The 25,320-nt window shown below is 30.6% G+C and overlaps 2 protein-coding genes across 19 annotated transcripts in view; one reads left to right on the top strand and one right to left on the bottom strand.

Moving 5' to 3' along the window:
- Window positions 1-25,320, bottom strand: part of LOC127289609 (CUGBP Elav-like family member 4) — a 596,519-nt gene that overhangs the window by 414,069 nt on the left and 157,130 nt on the right. For 6 of the 18 annotated variants that reach the window (XM_051317658.1, XM_051317654.1, XM_051317643.1 and 3 more), the window contains one exon: window positions 11,103-11,185. The exons of the other annotated variants lie outside the window; for them this stretch is intronic. The gene's annotated coding sequence lies outside the window, so the exon portion shown is untranslated. The remainder of the gene's footprint in view (window positions 1-11,102; window positions 11,186-25,320) is intronic. 18 annotated transcript variants of the gene reach the window in all.
- LOC127289608 (major royal jelly protein 1-like) lies at window positions 20,845-24,278 on the top strand. The gene is made up of 3 exons (XM_051317634.1): window positions 20,845-21,392; window positions 22,156-22,568; window positions 23,567-24,278. The coding sequence occupies exons 1-3, from the start codon at window positions 21,051-21,053 to the stop codon at window positions 24,048-24,050; spliced, it is 1,239 nt and encodes a 412-aa protein (XP_051173591.1). The 5' UTR covers window positions 20,845-21,050; the 3' UTR covers window positions 24,051-24,278.

Here is a 25,320-nt window from a genome sequence, read left to right as displayed (position 1 = left end):
CAACAGTAGCGGAAGGCATTTTGCAAATAAATTCTCTCTGGGGCGTCCGCGCGAGCAAACTTTCCTACGGAGTGTATATACTCGAGGGATTACTTTGAGTAAAATTCAAAACTGTTCTGCAAATAGAACTAAGTCCCCCTGACCTACTATAATTTTCAGAAAACAAGTTTTCTACGTCGTTTGGTGACTTCCGACAAAGATTTCAGTGAAACATTTTTTTTTTTTCCTTCTTTTCATTTCGAACGCGAAAGTGGAACATTCTGTTGAACAATATTTCCTTCCAATATGTTTCATATCGAATTTTTATTCCTGTGAAACAGTGTGTGTTATTATAAATATTTTACAAATATTCAACTCAGTGGGTCATCTATATTTATATTTTCTTCAATTATATTATATTGCACAAGATTAAATTGATTAAGATATATTTGGTTCTTACGTTTTATATTGTAGAAATTACTAATTTTTAGTCAAAAATGACTAATTGATAGTAGAAACTATTAACTAATAGTAGAGAACTACTACCTGATAGTAGAAAACTACTACCTGATAGTAGAAAACTAATAATTGATAGTAGAAACTATTAACTAATAGTTAAAACTACTAACTGATAGTAGAAAAGTACTACCTGATAGTAAAAAACTATTAATTGATAGTAGCAACTACTAACTGATAGTAGAAACTATTAACTAATAGTTGAAACTACTAACTGATAGTAGAAAAGTACTACCTGATAGTAAAAAACTATTAATTGATAGTAGCAACTACTAACTGATAGTAGAAATTATTAACTAATAGTAGAAACTACTAACTGATAGTAGAAAACTACTACTTGATAATAGAAAACTATTAATTGATAGTAGAAACTAATATCTGATAGTAGAAAACTACTAATTGATAGTAGAAACTATTAACTAATAGTAGCAACTACTAACTGAAAGTAGAAAACTACTACCTGATAATAGAAAACTATTAATTGATAGTAGAAACTATTAACTAATAGTAGAAATTACTACCTGATAGTAGAAAATTATTAATTGATAGTAGAAACCATTAACTAATAGTAGAAACTACTAACTGATAGTAAAAAACTACTAATTGATAGTAGAAACTATTAACTAATAGTAACAACTACTAACTGATAGTAGAAAACTTCTACCTGATAGTAGAAAACTATTAATTGATACTAGAAACTATTAACTAGTAGTAGAAACTAATAACTGATAGTAGAAAACTACTAAGTCATGTATTAAAGTTTATTAATTAAAACAGTAGCCTCACTAAATGAATTAGTAGTTTTCTACTATCAGTTAGTCACTTTTGACTGAGAATTATTAAAAATTGTTACCAATTCCTTTTATTGAACGAATTGGCGCAGTTGAATTAGTCAAAAGTCATTTTTTAGTAAGACTTTAGTTAAAAAATTGTTACTAAATCAAATTTTACTAAAAATTAGTCAACATTTCTACTTATATAAATTAATAAACGAATTCTCACTAATTTAAATTTAGAGAGTTTATAGTAAAATTCAGTTTAATTCAGACAACACATTTTTTAAATTCTCCTCTTATTTTAATTTCAGTAGTAAAAATTAAACGCAGTCAGACTTTGGAATTTCGGTATTAGTAGTAAAAGACAACTTTAGTTAGACGGAAGTTTAAAGTTTTCCTAATTATAATAATTTTTGTAATCAGTATTAAAAGACAATTTCTTTGTAGACAAAACTATATAAATGGTTATATTAAATTTTTCTGCTCCTCACATAAAATTCTGAACTGAAAATTTTTATTAATTAAAAATATTGCTATTCTAGTGAAACCTTTCCCTATTCTACGTAAATCGTTTTTTCCCTGTTTTTTTTTTCAAATACAAATAGAATAATTTCCTAAATTACAAAATAATTGTACAATTATTATTGCATTAAGCATATATTTACTTGCGAATACAATTACAATAATTATACCTCCGCAGCAGTAATGATGAAATTCAATAGTAATGTAATTAATATTGTAAATGTTACAAAAAAATATTTACATTTAATTCAAGAATTTCAGCTCAATTATAATTAAATTTAATGGTAAGGGAATAATTTTACAATACTAGAATGTTTAATATAAGGATTCCGCAGGAGGTAATGATAAAATGTAATTAATATTCTGAATATACATATATATATATAGTTTGTATAGTTAATATAACGATTTCTTTCAGTTTTGCAAATTATCGTTATCACAATACTTAACATTTGCAGCACGAAATTAGAGCGCAGGTAACTATCGCAACAAGATTAAAAGTTTTCGCGCAAACGTGTCGAGTCTCTGGAGAACCGTAAGGAGCCACCGCGCACACAAGAAATTCGCTTTCAAAGTTCGGACTTGCAGAATTTACAATTGGAGAACTTGCTGGCTGGACTGTACCACGAAGTAACGGCTTGCGCTAAGTATCTCAGTATACACATCTTTCCCTCCGGACCAAAACCCTCGTCCCCCCCCCTCTCCCCACTTCTAACCCGCTTGTTTCGCGCTGAAATCGCGCCGGGAGGCCGAATGTATTTCTCGGAGGGCTTAATGTTGGTGAAAGTATAGAAGTGCTCCACAATGGGGGCAGATCCCTCGCTTTGCACACCGATACAACAATACAGACAAATATGCGCAAATGCGTTCATATATACAATATCGCCTAGGGGGTTGGCAGGAGAACTCGTTATCAAACACGCCCCAACCGGGGGAGACTATCTTCCCTCTTGTTCTCTCTCTTTCTCTCTCTCTCTCTTTCTCTTTCTCTTTATCCTTCTGCCCAGTGCGAATATCGGTCATAACCGAACTTCTGACCTCTAGACTGTCTCGTAATTTCCTTTTGCTTTTAAAATGTATTTAACACTTTTTAATGAAAAAGTTTTATATGCAGAAAAAGCTTTGATCCAATTGTACTTTTGAGAATTTTGAATCAGTGAATGCAAAACTTTGCAATTTTCGACTATTTATAAACTCTTTTTTAGACCTATTTTTTATTTAAAAATTTTATTTATTTTTAAATTATACTTTCTGTAGTCGATTTTAAAATCTTTTCTCTTTTTAGAATTTTATAAACTTCTTTTCTGTATTCTCTTTAAATTCTCCTTTCTTAAATCTTGTAATCCCTTCTCTTTTCCTATCCCATTACTTCTTTTTCCTCTTTTAGGATATATATATATTATCTTATATTTAAAAAGTTTATCCTTTAAAAGAAAGGAGTTGTTCTATTTTAATATTTGAAAATTTGATATTTAGTGTACCTAACTCTGGTCAGCTAAATATAGAATTAAAGTAGGATTAAATAAGTTTAATGTAGAGACAAGATTTGTTAAAAGTAGTTCAGTGTACCATCACAACAACGGATAATTCAGGATATCTTACCAACATCCTGAGGATATCATTTGGTCCAGGGAAATTAGGATATATCCCTAATAAAATGTCCTTGAACGTCCTGGAGGAATTCTAAAGATAACCTAGTTTCCAAGAACCAAAAGATATCCCTAGGACTTCCGTAGGATATCCTGAATATCCGGATGCTGTTAGGGTAGGATAAACGATAAAACATAATAAATTATTAAAATACCAATTGAATATATAAAAAATTTCTTTTTACAAAATTTGCTTTTCTTTTTAAATCTTATTCTTTTAAATCTTATATAAACTATATGTCGATAATTCCGACTCTGATATTCCTTCTGCTTGACTTCCGGAAAGCAGTGACGTCTTTCCAAACTTTTAAACTCTAACGAAATTTTTGGTAAGATGAATATTTTATTCGTAAATCAAATTCCGGGCAATGGGTTTGTATATATATATATATATATATATATATATATGTATATGTAAGGGAAATTCGTCCTGGGATGCAGACTCAAATTGAATAGGAGCGGCGGCACTCTAGTGTGCCTTACAGCAAGGTCGATGTATTTCTGGAATTCATTGGTTATTGAATTTCTGTCGAGCAGCCACACTCCCACTCAAGCCTGCTATTTTGTCTACGGATAGACGCCTATCCAACTTATTTCCATCAGGGATTGTCCTCCTTTCACATGTCAAAGCTACAATATTCCGCGCAAAATGAAAATAAACACCGACAAAAACTGGGTCATCAAAATATTTAGTGCATTGAAATTCAAAAAGGAATCAATAAAAACACGACACTCGGAACTTTAATTCACTTAATTTAATAATTAAAACAAAAGTGAAAAAATATTTTTTAAAACTAAAATTATTTTTATTATTTATTAATTTCATAATTGTAAATTGGTAAATTGTAGTATAATACTGGTACCATAGTAATAATATAATATTAGTATATTAGCATATTCTGACCAGTATTGGTCAATTGTTGTAAATTGTTGTAAATTGTATCTTGAAACAGAATAGAATTTTTTTTTCCATTTTTCTCTATACATTTGATAAATTATAAAATCGTTTTAAGTAAATAATAAAAGAAACGATGATCTTGAATTTATATATTTATTCGACTTGTCTGAATTTCACTTTATGAACTCTCTTTTATAAAGTTTCGATGAGTACATTCTTTGGGGGCTATTCTAAAAAGTGGACTTTCAAAGAGATCACTTGCCAAAAAATACCAGACGGTTTGCCTCGTTGGTGGTGTATAATGCGTTTCGTAATAAAACTCAAAACTACTCCGCCCTCACCCTTTTGATTTCAAGTTTTCAATACTGGGTTACACGGATATGCCCAATATTTGTATCGCATCTAAACTAACCACTTTTTCCCTCCACTCGGTCAACATTACGCTCGAATGAACATTAAAATATTCAGTACTATACTTCTATTATTTTTTTTTCTCTTCGTTATAGCACTGTAATTCTATATAATTTATTTGTTTGCGACGAGCCTGAACACAGCACGCGTGGACGAGAATAATTTTATCTTTTTCCTTCCTTTTTTTACCCCCTCACACCCCCTCAACACAATCTCTCTCTCTATATATACATGTATATATATATGGGACTCCAGCCAACGGTCTTTCACCGAGATACGATTTTGACCTAAAAAGGCGCATGCTAAATTAAAACATTATGGAAGCTTTCCCTTGGCTCAAAGCCGAATTGCTGATGTGACCACGATGCACTTGATACTTTCACACAACTGTCGCGCTTTGTGAAAAGTGAATCTTTCTAAACCAGCGCCAAGTTTGGCTTCATTAATTGTCTTGGATTTACACTATATGGTGATAAAGAAACAAGATAACATCTAATTAGCAATTTTATTTCTTTTTTATGTTTAAATAATTAGAGAAAAGGGAATTCTGTTTTGTTATTCAATTAACTAATTAACTTCAATTAACTAACTGGCAACTGTTTCCATAACAATGGTTACATAGCAACGGTTACTATAGAAACCATTACTATAGCAACCGTTACCATGGCAACAGTTACTATAGTACCAGTAACTATGGTACCAGTAACTATGGTACCAGTAACTATGGTACCAGTAACTATGGTACCAGTAAATATGGTACCCGTTACTATGGTATCAGTTACTATGATACCAGTTACTTTAGGACCACTTAGTTACAATGGTACGAGTTACTTTAGTACCATTTAGTTACTATGGTACCAGTTACTTTAGTACCATTAAGTTACTATCGTACCAGTTACTATGGTATCAGTTACTATTGTACCATTTACTATGGTACCAGTTACAATAGTACCAGTTACTTTAGTACCATTTAGTTACTATGATACCAGTTACATTAGTACTATTTCGTTACTATGATACCAGTTACTTTAGTACCATTTAGTTACTATCGTACCAGTTACTATTGTACCATTTACTATGGTACCAGTTACAATAGTACCAGTTACTTTAGTACCATTTAGTTACTATGGTACCAGTTACATTAGTACTATTTAGTTACTATGTTACTAGTTACTACGGTACTAGTAAGTATGCTACCAGTAACTATGGTACCAGTTCCTATGATACTATTTAGTTACTAATGTACCAATTACTCTGGTAAAGTAACTATGGTACCAGTTACTTTAGTACCATTTAGTTACTATGGTACCAGTTACTATTTTACCAGTTACTATGGTACTAGTTACAATGGTACTAGTTACTTTAGTACCATTTAGTTACTATGGTACGTTACATTAGTACTATTTAGTTACTACGGTACCAGTTACTTTGGTATCATTTAGTTACTATGGTTCCAGCTACTTTAGTACCATTTAGTTACAATGGTACTAGTTACTATGGTACCAGTTTCTATGATACTATTTAGTTACTAAGGTACCAATTACTATGGTAACAGTTACTATGGTACCAGTTACTTTAGTATCATTTAATTACTATGGTACCAGTTAGTGTGGTACTAGTTACTTTTAGTTCCATTTAGTTACTATGATACCAGTTAGTGCGGTACCAGTTACTATAGTACTAGTTAGTGTGGTACTAGTTGCTATGGCAACAGTTACTATAGTACCAGTAACTATGGAACCAGTTACTATGGAACCAGTAACTATGGTACCAGTAACTATGGTACCAGTTACTATGGTACCAGTTACTATGGAACCAGTTACTATGGAACCAGTTACTATGGAACCAGTTACTATGGAACCAGTTACTATGGAACCAGTTACTATGGAACCAGTTACTATGGAACCAGTTACTATGGAACCAGTTACTATGGAACCAGTTACTATGGAACCAGTTACTATGGAACCAGTTACTATGGAACCACACTGAGAGACCTTTTGCACCGTAACAGACTTTCGACAGACGGTTGCGGAGCATTCTAGCGGTCAGCTATGAAACTACGTTTTTGGTCTGCAGCCGTACAATTTTTGGAGCGTAGCTGTCCAAAAAATTGACGGCCGAAAGGTTCATTTTCATTTTTGGGCAGTCACGATACAAAATTTAGAATGCAGCGCACCAAAACCTATAGTGGCGCTGCAGTCACACACGTAGTTCTGATGCGGTGCAAAAGGTCTCTCAGTGCAGTTACTATGGAACCAGTTACTATGGAACCAGTTACTATGGAACCAGTTACTATGGAACCAGTTACTATGGAACCAGTTACTATGGAACCAGTTACTATGGAACCAGTTACTATGGAACCAGTTACTATGGAACCAGTTACTATGGAACCAGTTACTATGGAACCAGTTACTATGGAACCAGTTACTATGGAACCAGTTACTATGGAACCAGTTACTATGGAACCAGTTACTATGGAACCAGTTACTATGGAACCAGTTACTATGGAACCAGTTACTATGGAACCAGTTACTATGGAACCAGTTACTATGGAACCAGTTACTATGGTACCAGTTACTATGGTACCAGTTACTTTAGGACCACTTAGTTACAATGGTACCAGTTACTTTAGTACCATTTAGTTACTATGGTACCAGTTACTATGGTGGCCGATTTTTTTCTTGCTTGTAATTATAAAAATAAATTTTTTAAAATTACAAATATTGAACCATCAGTCATATTAATAAGTAAATTTCTCCAGTCGAAGTGAATATATTTATAAAGTCTCACCGAGAAACTTTCTTGCTAATTTTTTCCAACCTACTCGGAATTTTTGGTATGAGTATGTGTATGTGGGTGTGTGTGTATGTGTGTGATATTAAAAAATAATTGGATTTCGATTTCATTGTTGGGAACGCGCTGGTTGGTGCAACGGGTTATAGGCTCGCAGACCGGAATAATGGACAGTCGTTAAATTTAATTGGCACATAATTATTGGAACTCGGAACTAGATAGCCGAGAGTCGCAATTCCATTGCGGCTTTAATATCGAGAAACTCTGTCGCAAAAGGACGAACAGTCGCACCTATGAGAGAAAAGGTGGAGGAGGGAAGAAGTCGGCACAGCAGTCACTATATCGGGCATAACGAGTACGAAATTAACCGATTTGATTTCAGTTCTCCCCTTTGCACGTCTCGAGCCTTCGTCATATTTACAAAGTTACATTATTATTATTTTATTTTTGAAATCTCTCTCTCTGACTGCATTGCGTCGCATGTCAATATTGTCGACAATTCAATCATTCTGTCCTTTGTAATCGAGTTTACATCTTTGACTCTATGAAATTGCGACAATCCAATTTTGTTATTAAGCAGACAAATGAAAATCTCATTTAGTTCTTTGTTTTTCTATTTATTTTTAATATTGTTAGAATTTTTGACGATTTTGAAGAAATATTGATCGAAAATTATTTATTAATAAATTGTAAACTAGTTCAGTTTAGAAATTATGTTTTGTTTATATTTATATACAGAAAATTTCGAAATTAGTTCATAATATTGAGCAATATTAGATATTAATTAGCAAATTTGTCGAAATAGATTGACGTGAGATATATAAATATATGAAACTGCAAATAACTTGTTCAATAAAATTGGCAGGAGTCCTTGATATTAGAATGGATACACTTCAATTTAGAAATAACTGATCAAATAGATGGAAAATACTTATGTAATCAAAACTTTTTCCACGAAATCAAACAATGAAAATTATTATTATATTGTGTACATTAGTTTTGAGTGCTTCCAGTAATTATTGAGGTAGTTAATTAGTTTCAACTAATATTATATAAAATTATCCAACATACATATAATCTATAATTTATAACTATGAAATTATTAAAAATGTAATAAATAAAAATTAATCTACTCTAAAATTTACGTGAAGTAGTATAGATTAGTTAATAATGATTCGTGAAATATTACAAATCCATTAAAATAATTAAAAAAATATTAATAGAAGAAAAAATGTGATCGTTCATTAGAAAAGTGTGAACAAGATTAAACTATGTGCCGAGACTGCGAGTAATAACATTGCAATAAATAAACTTCCGATATCATCTTTAATTTCGATAATTATTTTTCGTAATTAATTAAGAATAGGATTTTACAGTATGATAACAGTCCAACGCAGGACATGAATAGAGGACAAAAGACAAGATTGCACAAAGTGATAAATTTATATTTATATATATTTAAGTAAATAACTAGGAGTTACGTTATAAATTGAATAGTGTGAAAAAAGATTAAATGATTATTATTCATCATATATGATTATTTTATGAAAAAAATAGTTGGGACAACTATATATACATATATAAATTCCGGATATCCATTTTTTATGGTTGTCACATTTAATTAAAATTTTCCTGATTAGAAAACTTTGATTCAATTTTCAAATATTACAAAAAAATGTTTACCTTGTTCCTCACTGAATGACGATGATAATGAAAATTGATTTTCATGATTCAGAGAGAAAATTTTTTGTAAAAAAAAAAATTTATTGTAATTTTTTTTTGCTATTGCGAAACATGCAATTTTTAAAAACGTGCTTTCTGTGCAATTTTTTTTTTATTCACAAACGTTTTATAGATATATTAATTAAATTTTCCCAAATTATGCATATCCTGCTTTTCTAATTTACTTTATCAAGAGATTAAACTCTTTTCTAAAAACTTTATTGATTGCAATTTTTTAAAAAATAAATTACTTCATTTAGAACAATTATTTCGTGTAAAAACAAAATTTTATAATTTTTTTTTTTCAATAAATTTAAAAAATTGTCAATTTCATTTTGCCTATATATGAATTTTCCTCGTGCATTATTTGTCCGGCAGTTTTTTTTTTTCAAGATTTTTCACAACTCGGTCACGAGGTCGATTTTAACAGAATGTCAATAGTTTAGAGAACAGATTTTATTGCTGGGACTGTTGTTTATTACTTTAAAGCCCATTAGAGAAAACAAACTTCCAGTAGGTCAATAAAATTTCAAAACGAGTTTAATATGTAAAACTTTTTATAAAGAGAAAAAAATTTATTGCCGACAAAATATTGAATAGGAGTGAAGTAAAAAAAAAAAAATTTGGAAAAAATATTATTTCCCTCAAATATAGTTATGGCAAAAACAATTTTTTAAATGAAGCATTTGATATTGCATATTGATTTATTAAAATTTAATTTAATTTTAAAATAAAAAAATGACAAAATAAATTTATTTTTTTTCAAAAAAATTTTGCAGGATTTTTTTTTAGGATAAATCATTACTTGTTTACTTTAAGCATCAAGTTTCTGATTTAACAAGGAAAATAGTGTGCGGGTGCTAGGAATTTTGTCGACAGTAGGGGCACCAACACAGCGTGACCACTAAAACACCTAACAACCAACAACAGCAGCCAACATCGAACACCGATAAACCAACGAACTATACCAACCACAAGTCACATTGTAACGGAACTCACAATCAGTGAACAGTGAAGACACAATCGAATAATGTACATATATATATATTTATAGTGAGAATACAGAAGATACTATATGTAAAACATGTACATATAAATATATATACTAATAATTGTAATATTGATGGGTACGTACGTGAACTCGAGGAATGCTTAAAACGCCGATGCAGCAGTCCATATTTCTCTCTGCTTTGTTCGCTAAATTCAATGATTGTAATCAATATTATTTAATTTCAAAATACAACAAACGTTATATATTTTTCTCTTAAAATTGAAAATTAAAAAAAAAATCTCATTCAATAAATAAAAAAAAAGATTCAATTTTCAGAAGGCTTTTTAAACTAGTCTTTAAATAATTTTTAAAATCTTTATTAATTATCACTCTGTTTAATATTTTGAATTAAATATTTTTTCAAAAAATAATTTGTATACTTATATTAATTATTGTTTATATTATTACTTTTTTATATATAAGATTTTTGACTACTTTGACTAAACATTTTTTTTCGAGGCAGGAACAAAGCATCCCTCGAATCACGTTTGGTGTAATAATCTCGAACGACTGACAACACTCAGGATTAAAAAATAATTTTTAAAGATCTTCTCGAATCATGCAAATAGCTTTTTTTTTTTAAATAGAATAATAGAAGAAAATTTAATTTTGCAATTTTATTATAGATTTATTTTTGTTTTAACAATTTGAATAAAAATAGATAAGAATTTTGAATATATTAATGTGCGATTCGAGAAACAGCTTCAAAGATAATTGAAAATTAAAAAAGGGAACATAAGAAGGACGACACCTTGAGAGACACCTATTAGGGGAATGTGACGTACCACATAAAGTATAACCACAAGAAGAAGAAGAAGAGATGAAGGAGGTGTGCGGCGTCCCCGGCCAGCCGGTCGCCCGTCACACCCTGAAACAGAATAATATTGTCACTTCCATCAAAAAAATTATTGCACTCCTTGCAATTAATCAAGTCCATCCAACTTCATTCCTTTAACATAAGTCATATTACATTTATTAATTCTAGTATTATAGGAATAAAAAATTTTTTTTTAGTATATTTTACAGCCTCTCACTTATTTGACATGAAAATTAAAATAATTATTATTAGATTGGATTAATAAATTAATTATATTACATATTATATTATTTTCTACAACTAATTATAATATATACATGTGTAATTTATAATACCATGGCCCAAATCGGGGCCGGACCAGGTCGCCCTATTAGGGAATGAAACGCCGCGCCTGATGGGGCCCTGATTAGGAAATCTACATTCTCTGGCCGCCCTAATCTGTCCCTGATTAGGTGTGGCGTTTCATTCCTTACTAGGGCCCTGGTAGGAAATGAAACGCCACATCTGATTAGTGCCATATCAGGGCGTCCAGAAAATGTGTATTTCCTAATCAGGGCCCCATCAGGCGCGGTGTTTTATTTCCTAATAGGGCGACCTAATCCGGCCCCGATCTGTGCCCTGGCAAAATTTCTGCAGGGATGGTAATCATGTGAGAAAAAAAAACAACGTTAGTCCGATCTGCATAAAATTATTCTAACATTTTCAATTTAGAAAGAATAATATTATAAAGAACCAAAATGTTATGAATAAATAAATTATAAATAATATAAAAATCATAAATAACTAAAATAATGATAAAACCTTTAAACAAAAACAATTAACAAATAAATGAAATTACACAAAATTTATATCTTTTATCACTTTTAACATAGACTAAAAATCAAATAAATTTGCTTTAACGGTTATAATTTATTTAAATAAAATTTAATAACTATATATATACAATAGTATAGAGTAAAATAGTAAACTGGGCTCAGTGGCAATCTAGTGATTTGTTACAAAAGCTTGTCTTTATCGTAAGTAAACTGTGAGCCCATCCTGATCAAGGAGTAAAATTGTATCGCCTATGTGGGATAAAGGGAAGGATTGCAATAAAATTCGAATTCCATGCATAACAAGAAGGTTATCCCCTATCTTGAGAGAATGCGCTTTCTGTGTAATGCAGTATCAAGAAAAAAAAAAATTTGTATCGAAGCTTAACTAACTTGTGGACTGTCGCCTTTGAAATACAGTAAACAAATGGAATCGAGTCACAGTATAATCGATATCTATATATATAAGATATATTTTATGACATTTTTTTGCAAATTTTAATTTTTAATTTTATTGAATATTGCATATTGCAAAGAAAACTTAAAAATATATTGAATTAAAAAAACACTTAATTTTTAATATTGAAATTTAAAATGTCATTTTTACCAATAATTCCATCGTCATGAAGAAATTGGTAAAATGAGAAAGAGTTTATAAATATAAAATTGATTCGTAATATGTCAGAGTATGATGGGAATAATTAATTTATCATTGATTTATGAATATATCGACTGTTGAGACCAGCTATAACGACCATATTTAACGTGTGCTGATGCTAATTACTGTCAAAATTTAACATTTTAAAAAATCTCGATATCCATGTATCTAATTTTATCTCATATCAACTATGCATATAAATCCTTATAAATATATATAATCACTCATCAAGTTTCTTTAAATCATTTTAAAAAAATTGGCTATTATATTTAAAATAATTTATTACAAATTTTTTAATAATTTTAATATAATAGTTTTGTATCTATTTTAAATTATATTAACAGATTAGAAAGAATTTTTTTTTTTCAAAACAAAAATTGAATAGATTTTGCATATAAAATTTATCATTTACTTGAACGTACAAGACTCACGCGAATTAATTATAATATCAGCTGCCATTTCATTTGCCTGGGCAAGTTTCCAGACTTGGCAGTAAAATAAAGCTCACATATTCTCAGGCTCAGGCCAAACATTGGAACAAATTGTTTCTTTCCCTTTCCATGCGAAAAGTTATATTTGGAATTTAATGATTTTTATCACTTGTTGCTGATAATATTTTTTTTGGATTAATGAAGTAAATTACTTGTATTCTTTATAGTACGTGTAACTGAAATTATATGAGAAAACAAAACTTTTTTTCACTAATGTAAAAACAAATACAAAATTTTATTTAATTTCAGATTAAATAATTTTTTTATCGATAGCAGACAATTTAATTGAAGTGAAAAATAATGTTTAATTATTATATGTACTACATAAATAATGAGGTAGGTTACTTTGTAGATATTTAACTGAAAATTCGTGACTCTATTCTTGATTATCGAGTAGGTTAGAGTATTTTGAAATGAATAACGGGAATGCGTCATGGCGTCATATTACACGCCAGTCCTCGTCATAAATAGAATCCCAGAGGATTACATCGCGGAGATAGAAAATGGATGGGATGAGTTGACGTGGTAATGCTGGTTATCATCGTGCTGATTGCACATACCCCTCTTTATCTATCTCTCTCACTCTGCCACTATTATAACTACCATTGAAACCAACAATCCTCAATGGTAGTATTTTAACAGTGCTTTCATTAAACTACATTTCAAGTTCATGATAATTATTATTATTGTTTAAGTAAGTCTTTAAAAGTTACTTAAGTCATTTGGGAAAAGGAATTTTGCCTCCATTGCAGGGTTTACTGGCTTCCCAAGATAATGTTTACTACCATGGAACGGTAACGAACCGAACGAACAGTATAAGAACCGGTAACGGTTCCTATAGTCGCCATGGTAACGGTTGCTCTAGTAACTAGTACCATAGTAAGTAAATGGTACTAAAGTGACTGGTATCATAGTAACTAGTACCATAGTAACTAGTACCATAGTAACTGGTACCGTAGTAACTGGTACCATAGTAACTAAATGGTACTAAAGTAACTGGTACCATAGTAACTAGTACCATAGTAACTAAATGGTACTAAAGTAACTAGTACCATAGTAACTAGTACCAAAGTAACTGGTACCATAGTAACTAGTACCAAAGTAACTGGTACCATAGTAACTAGTACCAAAGTAACTAGTACCATAGTAACTGGAACCATAGTAACTGGTACCAAAGTAAGTAAAAGGTACTAAAGTAACTGGTACCATAGCAACTGGTACCACACTAACTGGTACCATAGTAACTAAATGGTACTAAAGTAACTGGTACCATAGTAACTAAATGGTACTAAAGTAACTAGTACCAAAGTAACTGGTACCATAGTAACTAGTACCAAAGTAACTGGTACCATAGTAACTAGTACCAAAGTAACTAGTACCATAGTAACTGGAACCATAGTAACTGGTACCAAAGTAAGTAAAAGGTACTAAAGTAACTGGTACCATAGCAACTGGTACCACACTAACTGGTACCATAGTAACTAAATGGTACTAAAGTAACTGGTACCATAGTAACTGGTACCATAGTAACTAAATGGTACTAAAGTAACTGGTACCATAGTAACTGGTACCATAGTAACTAAATGGTACTAAAGTAACTGGTACCATAGTAACTAAATGGTACTAAAGTAACTGGTACCATAGTAACTAAATGGTACTAAAGTAACTAGTACCATAGTATCTAGTACCAAAGTAACTGGTACCATAGTAACTAGTACCAAAGTAACTAGTACCATAGTAACTGGAACCATAGTAACTGGTACCAAAGTAAGTAAAAGGTACTAAAGTAACTGGTACCATAGCAACTGGTACCACACTAACTGGTACCATAGTAACTAAATGGTACTAAAGTAACTGGTACCATAGTAACTGGTACCATAGTAACTAAATGGTACTAAAGTAACTGGTACCATAGTAACTAAATGGTACTAAAGTAACTGGTACCATTGTAACTGGTACCATAGTACCAGTTACTATAGTAACGGTTGTTATGGAAACGGTTTTATGAAAACAGTTGCCTTGGAAACGTTTGACATGGAAACAGTTACTAGGGAAACAGTTGCTATGGAAATTTTCCATGTCAACCATTCGAGTGTACGATGAACGGACGTCAAAGCAAAATTATGAGACTTTCGGTCCTGAGCCAGTAAACCCCAAAAACAACCTTTTCGTCCTTCACGATTACTTTTTTTTAAATTAAAAAATAAAAATTATTACGAAAAAAAAGAATTCTGTCGCGGCGGCAATGATAAAAAGCTACCATATTGAAATGTTAATTAAATTTTCACACGAAAGAGTGGATTTCCTTGATCTGCCTTGTTCCGGGGTCGCAATAATTTGCAGTGTTTGCTTATACATATATGTGTGTACAGCCTTTACTGTCATATCTCACTTTGCGAAATATCGTTAACTTCTCAAAGTCCCTTTAAACGTTGGTAATGGTTAGTTACGCTTGGGAGGGTTCTCGCACGTAACATAAACAGTTGCATTGCGTGAGTGTGTATATATATATATATACGTGTTTGCCAGTGAATATAAGGAGATCATTGGTAGGTGTGGCTCATTCGCCGAGATATAACCGGCTATCAGTTTCCTTCGAGATCGCTTTCATGCCTATGAACACGCTCGAATTGTGGGCTCGTGCCTACGTCGCATAATATATATATATATTCTCTAATACCACGATATTAGTTTGCGATCTAAACGCACACATCTTATAGATCTCTTTTGATATTTCTCAAATTTATTAGAGCATGAAATGACAAAATTTATTTGAAATATACAATTTTAAATTGCCCTCGAAATATTTTCTATAAAGAATTCAAAATAAGGAATTGTTTTAAAATTTTTAAATTGAAATTTGGTTCAAGAACGATACGAAATTACGGGTTTCTCTCTATATATATATAATTTATAAACTCCTGACTGTAAATCATTATTAGAGTGATTGTGGACGTGACATTTCAAATGGCATAACCTGCAATAGTCAGTTTGCAGACGTGGCATTATATCGCGAGTAGACCAACTAAATGGCTGGGAAATAGTTGTATACCACTTAGGCTGTCATGTTCACCATTGTGCTTTCACTTTGGTATTAAGTAAATTATGTCAAAATAAATTATATAAATAAATACTCCCAAGCACAATTTAAATATCGGTTTCTTCTAAAAAAAAAAAAAATGAATCACTTTTCCAATAAACGTTGAGTCACCATTTGTTTGTGTCTTACAATTTGATCGAGGTCGCACAACAGTTAAAGGGTAATTAAACTTTTGCCCTTTCTATTGTATTATTATAAAAATTATAACTTTCGAAAGAAAATACTTGAGAAAAATATTCTGTTGCAGTTAAATCATTTTGGAGTATATAATTTAGAGAAGGACTTTTTTTTTGATCTTGATTGTAATGCGGTTACTGATATTCGAGTGGATCGTCTACAATGCGAGCTTTGGCATTTGCACCCTAGTATATACCAGTATCAGTATTATCCCCTAGTGTTTCTGTGCTATTGGATATGAGCCGCGTTCCCTACATCTGCATCAGGCAAAGCTTGACTATAGTAAATTACACGTTGACTAAAGCTGACAACTGCAATGCGTGCACTCTGCCTGCCCTTCTGCAAGGGACGTCGTCTGTTTATGTGCCCGGTGAGTTCGGCTATGTAAACCGTACATATAGTCCATGAATTATTGAGAGAACCTTTAATAAAGACTCTCGACATCTCTCGCCAAATACATATAGTCTCCAGTCAAATACACACTGCTCTAAGGAATTTTTCCAATTAATTTTTTGTCGACAAAAAAAAATATGTTGATGTAACATTTTTTTATTATAAAATTTGAAGATAAATCAGTAAAAGATGTTTTAGGAGATGAGAGTGAAATAGACAAGCTTCCGTTTTTTTTTTTTTGAGATAAGAAGTCGGATCTCTGTGAAAAGTTCATAAAGATTTCCAGGGCGGTATCCAAGGAGGCCGTAAATGCATCGCATCCCCGTATATCTTTTCTTTCCCGGAAGGCGGCGTATTACAAAATCCCGCCACACACACCGCTAGTGACTGCCGACTGAATATCAGTGCCAAACACTAGTAGTTATGTATATTAGGGGCAGTAAAACTGATGCAAATTTATTTCAAAATACCAAGCGGCCCCCGTAAAGTTGTTTTAAAACTACCCTCATAAAACGATTTGAAACCTTTCCTCGGCTGGTGAAACTCTATTTCCGCCTTTTTGTATTTAAGCATTATTATATGACAAGCTGATCAGAAAAAAACTTATTAATTACCCTTGTAGAAATTGCCCTATCAGAGCCCTAATAGAGAATGAAACGCCACATCTAATCAGGGACAAATCAGGGCGATCAGAAAATGTGGATTTCTTAATCAGGGCCACATCAGGCGTGGCGTTTCATTCCCTAACAGAGCAGCCTGATCCGACCCCAATCTGGGCCCTGGCAAAATTTTTGCATCTCAAAATATTCGAGATATGAAAATCATTTGTCAGTATACGAAAATTCAGTTCCTTTTTTTAGAATCACTATTCAAATTCTCATTTACATACGTCAATTACTGTTTACATTTTGCTCATTATTATGTTTTATTTGACCGAGTCACGCACCGGTCATTGTCTCAGTATAGAAAATTGTGTTACACACTATATTCACTTACGTCACATATAAGCATGAAAACCGGTTTTGAACAAATCTACTAGAAATTCCCGTGATTATTAATAATCAAGTATTTTATTGCATGGAATTGGTTTAAAGTTACATAATCGAAGTATTTTCTGAAATCTAAACGACTTCTTACATTAATACACGTATTATTTAAGCCAACGATAATGGCAGTTTTTATATTTCTTTTCTTATTATGTGTGCTTGTCACTTGTGGAATGCTGGGAAACATATATGTGTGAAAGATTTATCCAGATACTTTTTTCTCGAAAAGAATTTTGAATTTTCCTTTAAATTCATGATTAATGATTTTAAATTATTTTAAAAAACATGATTGATTATTGCATTAATCAATTTTTAGTTGAATTATGCGTTAAAATAAGTTGCGAATAATGTTAATTAGGTAATTGCAACATGTACTTGACAAAAAGAAAAAAAGTAAAATATATATCTTTAGGTGATAATGTAGAGAATGTTAAATAACTGCTAGGAAGGATTTTTTTTTTAATATTAATAACATCCGTTTAAAAACGATTTAGTTTCGATATTAATATAATTTACATGATATACTACTTTTTTTAGTTTAATCATTTTTAAATCATTATGGAGATTATTATGGGAACTATTCTTAAATAAAATGATTTTTAAACAGGAAACTTGTGTATCCTTCCAATTTCATTTACATATCATCCAATGAAAAATTATATATCGCGACATTTTGCAATAATTTTATTTTATATCGCGTCATGAAAACTAGATCCATTATCGCCTGCATCAGTATTTTCCAGTCCAGCAGTTCCGCGACCTTCAATGCACTGCATTATATATCTATATGTATATCTGATGCTTGAATCCTTGATGGAGAACTAGTCAAATCATTCAATTTCTTCCGCAATCTATAATCATGATGCAAAACTCTTTGCAATGTTTTAAAAATGAAAAAATATTTTCAAAAATTATAGTATTTATTAACATATTATTAATATTTATTAGATACTTGTGTTTATTTTTTTAAATGTTAAAAATAATATTCAATTAAAAGTATAATAATTGAAACTTATTTTGTTTCAAGAAAATAGGGCTTTGTAATTCAAATCTTTTTTACTTTTTTGTATCTGGTTTCTATAAACTTAAATAAGCAGTACAAAAAAATTATTTTTATATTACACTAATCGTATTTTTCTCTAGAAATTGCAAAATTAATCTTGATATCTTGCTTCATATTGTTCTTATTATACCCTCAGGACTTTTTTCCTATTATAATAACTATCCATAACCTTTTCTGACTGTACAATCTTAATCACTGTCCGACAAAAATAATTTTTTTTTTCTCTGACCATGGGATAATTCTGATCAGTTTCGATAGATTTTCTCACGATGGTTACCAAATTTGCTAAGAAAAATTGAACCTAAATTAAAACTATTTTAAACATATTTTAGAACTACATTGAACTATATTGAACCTACAATTGACCTACTTTGAAACTACATTGAACCTAAAATAAAACTATTTTGAACCTATATTAGAAGTACATCGAACTATATTGAACTTACAATGGACCTTATTGAACCTATATTAGACCTATTTTTAAAACTACATTGAAACTACATTGAAACTACATTGAACCTAAATTAAAACTAATTTGAGCCTGTATTAGAAGTACATTGAACTATATTGAACTTACAATGGACCTTATTGAACCTACATATGACCTACTTTGAAACTACATTGAACATAAATTAAAACTATTTTGAACCTACATTAGAACTACATTGAACTATATTAAACAAACAATGGATCTTATTGAACCTAAAATTGACCTACTTTGAAACTACATTGAAAATATTTTGAACCTATATTAGAACTACATTGAACCATATTGAAACTACAATGGACGTTATTGAACCTACAATTGACCTACTTTGAAACTACATTGAACATAAATTAAAACTATTTTGAAACTTTATTAGAACTACATTGAACTATATTGAACTTACAATGGACCTTATTGAACCTACATATGACCTACTTTGAAACTACAAAAAAAACCTAAATTAAAACTATTTTGAACCTACATTAGAACTACATTGAACTATATTGAACATACAATGCATCTTATTGAACCTAAAATTGACCTACTTTGAAACTACATTGAAAATATTTTGAACCTATATCAGAACTACATTGAACTATATTGAAACTACAATGGACGTTATTGAACCTACAATTGACCTACTTTGAAACTACATTGAACATAAATTAAAACTATTTTGAAACTTTATTAGAACTACATTGAACTATATTGAACTTACAATGGACCTTATTGAACCTACATATGACCTACTTTGAAACTACAAAAAAAACCTAAATTAAAACTATTTTGAACCTACATTAGAACTACATTGAACTATATTGAACATACAATGCATCTTATTGAACCTAAAATTGACCTACTTTGAAACTACATTGAAAATATTTTGAACCTATATCAGAACTACATTGAACTATATTGAAACTACAATGGACGTTATTGAATCTACAATTGACCTACTTTGAAACTACATTGAACACAAATTAAAACTATTTTGAAACTTTATTAGAACTAAATTAATCTATATTGAACTTACAATGAATCATATCGAACCTACTTTGAAACTACGCTAAATCTACATTAAACCTTTATTAACCTACTTTGAAACTATGATACACCTACTTTAAACCTACATTGAACCTATACTAAAAATAAATTAAACCTACTTTAAACTACATTAAACCTACATTGAACCTGCTTTGATCTCAACTTTGACAAGTAGAAAATCACACATTTTGACACTAATTTTCTCAGAAATAGAATTTTTTTTCCTTGGAAATTTATAATCACCGTGAGAAAATCTGATCAAAACTAATCAATATAATTAACATTTGATCGTCCAGTAAAAATCGAAGGTCATAGAAGCCTCTTTCGCCTCGTATATATGCGAGAAAGTTGAGGGCGGAAAGTACTAAAATAGTGGGAGGGGAAGTGGTAGAAGGCATAGGGTTGGTGGGGCTCTTGTATCTATACAACTTGGCTATACTACTGTCACTTTGTACAATGTCAGTTTAGTTTCAATCTTACAGCAAGTTTGAAGGCAACGCGTGTTACGGTGTAAGGAAGAATTAAACAAACACAACTTCAAAAACGTGAACCAAAATAATAATTTGTAAAAAAAAATTTTTTCTTTGGAATGGTGGTGTTACTTTATCAAATTGTTTTTTGAAGTCCAGTAGTGTGGTGTGCGGAATGAAGCTAATTTTTGCAGTGATCTGTACGCTAGTTCAATACGCCAATGGTGTTGGACTAGAAGTGATCTATCAGTGGAAATATCTTGATTGGGTATGGCCAAACGTCCCATTAACTGGCAGTGAATTTGTATTTGGTAATGCCTTTACGCAGGATGTTGATGTTGATAGAATTGGTCGGGTCTTCGTAACAAGTCCACGTTGGCTCAAAGGTGTTCCAATTTCACTTTCCACTTTATCTAATCTAGATGGACCTGGAGGTCCTTTGTTACTTCCATATCCTGATTGGACATGGTTTGTCCCCAACACTTGCGAAAGCATCATTTCTGTCTATCGAGTTGCGGTAATTAGATTTTTTTTTGTTCAATATTTTTTTTTTTTTTTTTATATATAAAACAAAACTTTTCGTCTCTTTGTAAATAAATTCTGATATTAAAGGATGGAAAACAAAAAAAAACTATTTCAATTAATTATGAATTGATTAATCAAGAGTATGTGGGTTTGTTTGAAATATATTTTATGAAAATATAGAGATAGAAATTGGGCGCGTAAATAAAGTAGAGAATTATGATTCAATTTGCAAATTTTGCGGCAACCTAATTTTATAATTAATTAAGGGATAATTGCAATTATCACTAAAACATCAATGGAGAACATTTTCCATTAATCTTCTTGATTACAGTATTGTGTATCATTGCATTGAAACATATAATGATATCGGCGAATAGGTGATGATGGATACTAATTACTAGACTAATAATAAACGAGAATTATAGCTGAACGTCCTCCAATGCATGCTACTGGAAAATATATTGCGAAATGTTCATGTAATTGTATGCTATTAATAGATATGCTTTGATTTGTTTTCCACCTCATTCAAAGTTCATCTTATTCTAATCATTTAAAAAAAAAAAAAATCATTGAATTACGTTCGCAGATAAAATATACATATTTTTATTTATAAACTCATGCTAAAATTGGTTACTTGACGACCTTAGTATTTTAATTAGTGTAATAATTAAGAATGTATTTATTGGTAGCAGTATAATTAAAAAAAATTGATTCTGAAAAGAAAATAGAATTAATTTTTAAATATAAATGTTTAGATTGATGAATGCAATCGACTTTGGGTGGTCGACAGCGGAAGGGCTGAATCAAAAGCTGTATGTCCCACAAAGATATTGATCTTTGATTTGAAAACTGATCAACTAATTCATAAATTTGTGATACCAGATTTTCAAACATTTTCGGGGAAAGCATCTTTAGTGACGCCAATTGTTGAAATTGGCAAAACTTGCCTTGATGCATATCTCTATATAGCAGATGTTGAACAAAATGGAATTGAAATTTACGATCTAAAATATGATCGCTCATGGAGATTAAATAATACAAAAGGAAATGCCTTTGGTCCTGATCCTGAAACTGAAGCAATGTTCATCACTATTGCTGGAGAACAATTTGATTTAACTGACGGTGTATTAGGAATGTCTTTATCACCACCAGGATTTTTCGATAGAAGGTAATAGTCAAATTTAACAATTAATTTTTTTCTTAATCAACATAATTATTTTCGAACATTTTAATTTATGAAATAATTTTACTTAAAAAATAGTAATAAATTCGTTATAGAAAAATTATACTTTTCCTTAGTGTAAATTAAAGGTTCGTACGGCTATTTTAAAAGTATATATATAACTAATTTGTAACTAATAACTGAGAGTACAGAATGCACGCGATTGTAATTAGCAACCTTGTTATTTCTGTATACATAAGATGAAAAAAAGGTAACTGCACTTTCAATGTTCTTAACTGATTCATGCAACGTTTAAGTAATAACTTATGTTTTTTTTATTATTTGCTGTGGTTAAAAAAACGCGATTTGTTTGTTTAATATTAGAGATTCATCAAATAAAAGATTTCCAAGAATAGAAGTTGAAATACATTTGGAATTCAAGGATATCTTTTATTGAAGAAAGAATAAATTTTATTATTATAGAGATTCATGTAAAAATATAAAAAGGAATAGAAAAAGGATTATAAAAAAATATAGAAGTCAAATTATTTTTAGATAATTCGAAATTCTCCTTTTCTTTTATATAAATTGCTTTACTATAAAATTTTAAAATTAGGATAGTTATTTTAATTTGAATATCGAGTGTACGATAACTAGCAAATATTTTATAACACAAAAGAGCTTGTCTTATCAAACGAAATTTTATACTTAAAATAATTTGAATTCATTAAAAAATAATTGCCTAATTAATTATTATTATTTTCTAAAACCCTTGTAGAAATTTCCCTATTAGGACCCTAGTAGAGAATGAAACGCTAATCAGGGCCACAAAAGGCGCGAAGTTTCATTCCCTAATAGGGCAGCCTGATCTGGCCCCGATCTGAGCCATTTCTGCAATTTTCGCAATTAATTGTGGAATTCAATAAATTGCAGAAATATTCTACATAATTTTCAATAAAAAAGAAACTGAAATTAATGTAAAAAAAAAAATAAATTATTTACAGATATCTCTATTTCAATTCATTGGCAAGCTTTTACCAGAAATTCACAGACGTGAATTCACTAAAAGAGAGTCTCTATAGGGAGCCTTTAGTTTTCGAATCGATTCAGAAGCGATCGAGTCAAGCTGGTGTTCAGGCGACTTCGCGACGTGGAATTTTATTTTTCCAGCTGGTCCAAAAAACCGCCATTGCTTGTTGGAATATCGAAAAACCGTTTACACCAGAAAACATTGTCACAATTGCACAAGACGAGGAAAAACTTCAATACGTGAGCGGTATCAAGGTTATTGTTAACAAGTACGGTGTCGAGGAATTGTGGTTCAATACAAATAGATTGCAAAAAACAATAAACAAAACACTCAGGCCAGACGAGATCAATTTTCGTATTATACGTGGTAATGTAGATGAAATAATTCGTGGCACTAAATGTGAACCAAGTGGTTTTAGAACAAGAGCACCTGATATCTCATCATGGCAACAAATATGATCTCCAATTAGAAAAAAAAAAAAAAAAAAAACTCGTCATTAGTCTGAGACTGATTTTATTACGAAGCGTTATATATTTAATCGTTCATTGTAATTATATTTTTGTAAATAAATAATTCTCTACTAAAAAAAAAATATTATAATATTAATTATTTTATTATGAATAATTTTGATACTAGAAAAAAAAAGGTAGAACTTGTTGCCATAATAAATTTTTTTTTAAAAATAATTTGTCATTCATTTCTTGTTAAAGAAAAATTTTTAATCTATTTTTAAAGGGAAATAAAATTACTTATGTATTTCATTATCCAATGTTGTTAAGATAATAATGAGGGACGAATTTTAAAATTAATTAATAATTTTAATTGTTTTTGAAATTATTATTTTATCAGTAATTTTTTAATTCTTAATTCCAGTTGACTTGTTGATTGCAAGTTCAGGTTATTGATTGCAACCGATTTTAATTGACTTTAGATTGCAGGTGATTTCAAAATGATTACAATTTTATATTACATATGTATAATTGAATTTAATTTAAAGATTTCATATCCGGTTGCAAAAGGTGTTTTTTTTCAGGCTCAGAGAATCACAATTTTTTTTTTCTTGCATGAATGATAAAAAGAATTATTTTTGAAATGATTGAGAGTATTTCTTTGGTAATTCAAAGACTTCACTTAGTGAATGTATTTCGTTTGAGGAAGAGAGTGAATCTGTTAGTGACTGTCAGTGGTGGTGTGCAACTATTTTGTTAACCATTTCATTGCAGACTTTCAAAACACGACGAATTCTGTAGTTGACGTCAGAATCCAAAGTTTCCTTCTAACGTTAATTCCGTTCCTTACATTCAAGTTTTACCCGGCTTTCGTCAAGTTCATTTGGGAGTGTCTTTATAGAAAACTTGAAACTCCTAAAGTTTTTTATGCAAATAATAATTATGAGAAAAAAAAATTGAAAAAAAAAACTGTTAATAATAAAAAAAAATCATATTATATGTGTTTTATAGGTGATTTTTGGAGCAATCTCTGGTGCGAATTACGATGAGCGAAAAAAAAAAATTTAGAATTGCAGAAAGATGGTGGAATCTCTCTTGGAAGTAATTCGGCACGTTTTCGTCCGTGACTAATTTGGTAAGAATCTCTCGCCCTCTCTATGACTGGATTGCAAGATCAGGCTTGTGGAATGTCGTCTTGGTCGCGCATAGAACGGTACGTGAGCTGAGTCTGGAGCATTCACTTCGCGTGCTCGTAAACAGTACACGCCTATCTAAGCAC

Source organism: Leptopilina boulardi, unplaced genomic scaffold (assembly GCF_019393585.1).
Source record: "Leptopilina boulardi isolate dan_hultmark-lab unplaced genomic scaffold, ZJU_Lbou_2.1 LbouV2_48, whole genome shotgun sequence".
In the NCBI taxonomy this organism is placed as follows: Eukaryota; Metazoa; Arthropoda; class Insecta; order Hymenoptera; family Figitidae; genus Leptopilina; species Leptopilina boulardi.
The sequence above is the reverse complement of the archived record's forward strand: the minus strand, read 5'-3'. Positions and strand labels throughout refer to the sequence as shown.